At 33.7% G+C, this 4,491-nt stretch overlaps 1 protein-coding gene across 3 annotated transcripts in view; it reads left to right on the plus strand.

Annotated features, from left to right (window-relative positions):
• LOC108744325 (RNA-binding protein Musashi homolog Rbp6) overlaps positions 1 to 4,491 on the plus strand; it is a 416,279-nt gene that overhangs the window by 184,782 nt on the left and 227,006 nt on the right. Inside the window, exon 3 of one of the 3 annotated variants that reach the window (XM_025976305.1) lies at positions 1,417 to 1,428. The exons of the other annotated variants lie outside the window; for them this stretch is intronic. Coding sequence (XP_025832090.1) covers positions 1,417 to 1,428 — 12 coding nt within the window. The remainder of the gene's footprint in view (positions 1 to 1,416; positions 1,429 to 4,491) is intronic. 3 annotated transcript variants of the gene reach the window in all.

Below are 4,491 nucleotides of genomic sequence, written 5' to 3' on the forward strand. Positions count from 1 at the left end.
TAATTTTTCGTCTCCTATCTTTATATTCGCTCTTTCCCTACTTTTTCTTCCCTTGCATACCAGTATTTTAGTTTTACTTTTATGTATTTTCATACAGTACTGATCTGTCAGTACCGCTTCCATTTTATTTAAAGCTATCTCTAACTCCTCCTTGCTAGATGCTAATACTGTTATATCATCTGCAAATCTAAGCATACTAGTTCTTATTTTATTCGATTACGTCGTGTATATTTGGGGAACATAAATAAGGACATCCTCTGACCCACACTCGTCGAAAATATCGCGAAACATCGTCGTCGGGCTTAGCCTTGACCTTGCGAAATCACAATCCCATTATTCTTCGCGTAATCGCCCGACACCATTGGAGAGCCCCGAGAGCTCGTCTACGTCAACTCCATAACCGCAAGCTTTACAAACCAACACGTGTACCATCAAATAAATTAAGTTTTATGGGGCAATTTTGCACCAGCACAGCGCAGCTACTAAATCATTGCCTTTACTCCAGGAGACCCGTGGATGCAACTGTACCAGCCCTTACGGACTCCTATGTGGACACCAATTTAACATTAGAGTAAAAAAACTGCATCCATTTAGCCTGATAATACTCTAGTCACTTTAAAAATGCTAAATAAAATTAATTTACTTGAGGGAATTTTAAAACAAAAAAATGTTGTACGTAATATCGAACTTTTCTGTTCATTAAAGAGAATTACATGGTATTAATGAATAGTTTACTGAAAGAGTGGCCAATTTATATTCAGCAGTTTTTATTTGATAAATATTAACATAAATACAATGAAATTCCAATTATTGTTTTTCCTTGGATATATTTAATAGTATTTATGAAAATTTTCATTCCGATTACGAAAAATGTGTTAGTAACAAAATGATTTAGTTAAAACAGTTTCTAAAGGTACATTTTAATTATACATATTTGTTATCAGAAACATCTTTTCCTCATGTGTAAATCATGTTCATTATCGTCAAAATGTCAAATGAAGGTCCCCAGCCAATATAACGTTAAAAGCTCAGTAAATAAAAGAAGCAGTTGTTTGTTAAAGATGGCATACTTACATAATTTGTTGCAAATTAACTAAAGAGAATAAAATAATGCAAATTGTGTGTATCTGCCTTCAAAGAAATATAACAATTGATTTCTATTTCCATGTTTCTTATTTTAAACTCCCAAAAAAATTGAAGCATTGATCTTTTGTTTGTAAAAAATTTGTTTTGATGTTTTGATTATATTGTTTGATGATTTCTATACTTTATATTAAACTTAAAAATCTGAATGTAATAAGTATCCAGGAGAAATGTGAGGTAAATATCTGATTTTATTCTTTTTTCTTTTTCAGGTAAGATCCACTTTTCCGGTGACTTATTGATTTTCTGTCCTCTTAAATCCTACTCGTTTAGGCCTAACAAAAGGTATTGTAGCTTTTATTTCCATTTTGTCGAAACGAAATTTTAATGGTTATGTTTTCACAGATTATATAATAAATGTCATATAAAAAAAGGGTGATTTTTATTGTTAAATCGGTGAATTGATGGTAATTATCATTTCTTTTTCACTGCCATTTTTCGATGGAAAATTAGAAAATTTGACAGCGAAATGATTTAAAATAGAAATGCCGCCATTAAACGATTCATACTGCTCATCGTTCTGTGACAGTTTCATTAACTATTGTTAAACAATAAATAAATTTAGAGGGCTTGTACGGGCAGCGGAAAGACAATTATTTAGTGTAATTTTTCCATTAAATTCCCGGTTAATTCTATAAATACTCGTCGCTTTATTAATCAATAAATGGCGGCAATATCGCGTCACGAGACCATAAATTACAGCTTGTGCATATACGCAAGGTACGTGTGTGTATGTTTTGGTTTGTTTGCGAAAACTGCGTGCATGCATTCGGAACTTTATTAGAATGAGTCGAAATTTATTACGCGGCCGTATATATCTGTGTATGCATTATAAATACATTTAAACAAAACAGCATGAGTAATTCTGACGGGGGCAGTTTTCCCTGTTCATTTATTTTGACAAACTCGTCCAATTTTGCAGCTCGTTCTGCGAAATTAAACTGTTTGCCGTAATGTAATTAGGCCATTCAGGACCAGCAATAACGTGAATCTTGTCCATTAACCGCGCTTAATATTACGCGTTTGCATGAATTTGACGCTTTTGATTTGTTTGGATAATACTATTAATCACCTAAACACTCGACGATACAAAAAAATAAACATTTTTTTAAAAATTATCTCTTTAACCCACCGAAACATTACGAGTTGTGGATTAATAACATGCTAAGAAGAACATATGTTCGGATGGGGTTAGTTTTGTAAGGGCCCGTATCAGGCAATATCCTGCTGTTAACTACAGTAGAGCCTTGATAACTTAAACCTCGATAACGTAACAACCTCTATAAATTCATAAAATTTTGCATTTATTCAAATAGATTCACCACTTTTACGATTAGTGTTAATTCATAATAATCCTTTTCGCACGAACAAAATTGAACAAGAACTGAAAGCTTCGAGTTCTTAACAAGGTTTAGGCTAATGGTTCAGCCTGGCACGCTAGAGAAATGAAAATCATCATTTTTCGTATACTTTTTATTTCTTTCTCACGAACGAAACAGAAAAAAAATCTGTAACTTTGTGGAATGCTTCAAAAATGCTTTTTAATAAAATAAATAGTTTTTTATTACCGCAAAACTTTTTTATCAATAAAAAAATTCTATACAATACGTAATTTTGATTGACCGTCCGTAAGAGAGAATGTTAAAAAAGCAAATTTTGAACTTCGATTTCTCGGAAACTACTTAGACAAAATCAGTTTCCNAAAATACGCATTTTTTATTTTGTATTTGCTTTTTAAATGCATGTATTTCAAAAAATCATATCAATGGTTAAGATACAATATTTCACCATTCTATTGAAGATTTCGAATCTATGCTAGGTACATTGGTTTGCTCTACAACAGAACAGATCTGAAAAAGAAGAAATGTAAATCATCATAGATATGTATACATACATCTGAAAGTGTATTTAGATAATGGTGTGTACCAAAACTTGAACGTTTAACTAGTATTTATTTAACACTTGTTCGTCGAGTTAAAGCAAAAAAAAAGATGAAGGACAGCATCAAGTTAGGCTCCCGTTTTATTAAAAGTTGTCAATTGTCCTCCCACGTCCGGACATAGTCCTTGGTCGTCGTTGAAAATAAAAGAGAACAGAAAGGAAATGATTCTCTTTCTCGTCTTTTCCCAGTTGAAGTGGAAGATCGTGCTCGCTGTCCGTCGTTATATTTAGTTGTCGTCATCCTCGTCTAACAGCAATCAGAAAACGTGCGCCGGTATAATTGGAGGTTGAAAACACTGGCAGTGAAGCTCGAGTTTGGGCTGACTGGTTGGCTGTGTTGGACGCCCGTGTGCAACTTCTTTTATGTACACACACTTAGCTGCAGAGTAAACATCGTCGAAAGTTTTCTCGTTTCGGCTGCTTTCTCATCGTTTTCCTCCTCCACCTCTTGCATGCTCTCTCGGTCCGAAATTACCTCATCGTTGCCTCGAGAAGGCAAATCTTCCCCCGCACATGTATATATATATATATATATGTGTGTGTGTAAGTACCGTCTGCTTGGTGTGTATTTGTTTGTATGTGTATGCACTTGTGAGGAGGGAGGATGCGCTCCATCAACATTTGTTATCCCTTACGGCTGCCTGGGACGCCCGTCTCCGCCCGCGATGGGGTCGACCAGGAAACCGCTTCTTGTGTGATTTAATTTTCTGCGAAACCGTTCGAGTTTCACTCAAAGTGGATTGATTTCATGTAAATGTAATCTTTAAAATCATTGAAAACCCAAGAGGTACTACTACACGATTTCTTTCCTCTTTGAAAAATGGAAAGTGACTTTTATGTTTTAAACTGACTATACGAGTAGTATTATCAAGTTGAAGGAAATTAGTTAGGTGTTGCAAAGATGTTCTTAAAGGTTTTTAGTGGTAGAGAAACGATGGATGAGGACATTTCTTAGAAATTGTGAATTACAGTAGAATCCGCTTATAATGACATCGAGGGGAAATGACAAACACGTCATACTAAGCGGGTTCCATACAAAACATGTTCTTAGAAAATAAACTACTTTCTATTTTGGTTAGTTATTTAGTTTAATAGAGAGAAAAACTACAAATTGTATATACTTATTAACAGAAAAAGAAAAAGAACGATGAATTGTAATATCAATATACATAAGAAGGGTCAGAAAAATGAGCGAAAATGTTATTATTAATCATTTGCGTCACTATAACCGAATATGATTTCTTGAGAATCAGTCATAATAAACGATATGTCATTTTAAACGTAGTCATTATATCCAAACTTTCCTATAGAGAATTTAATATGAAAACCAAACTTAACACTGCAATTACTTCATATTAAGTGGTTGGTCAATATAGGCGGAGTCATAATAAACGAATTCCACTGTAT

This window comes from Agrilus planipennis, unplaced genomic scaffold (assembly GCF_000699045.2).
Source record: "Agrilus planipennis isolate EAB-ADULT unplaced genomic scaffold, Apla_2.0 scaffold17, whole genome shotgun sequence".
Classification (NCBI taxonomy): domain Eukaryota; kingdom Metazoa; phylum Arthropoda; class Insecta; order Coleoptera; family Buprestidae; genus Agrilus; species Agrilus planipennis.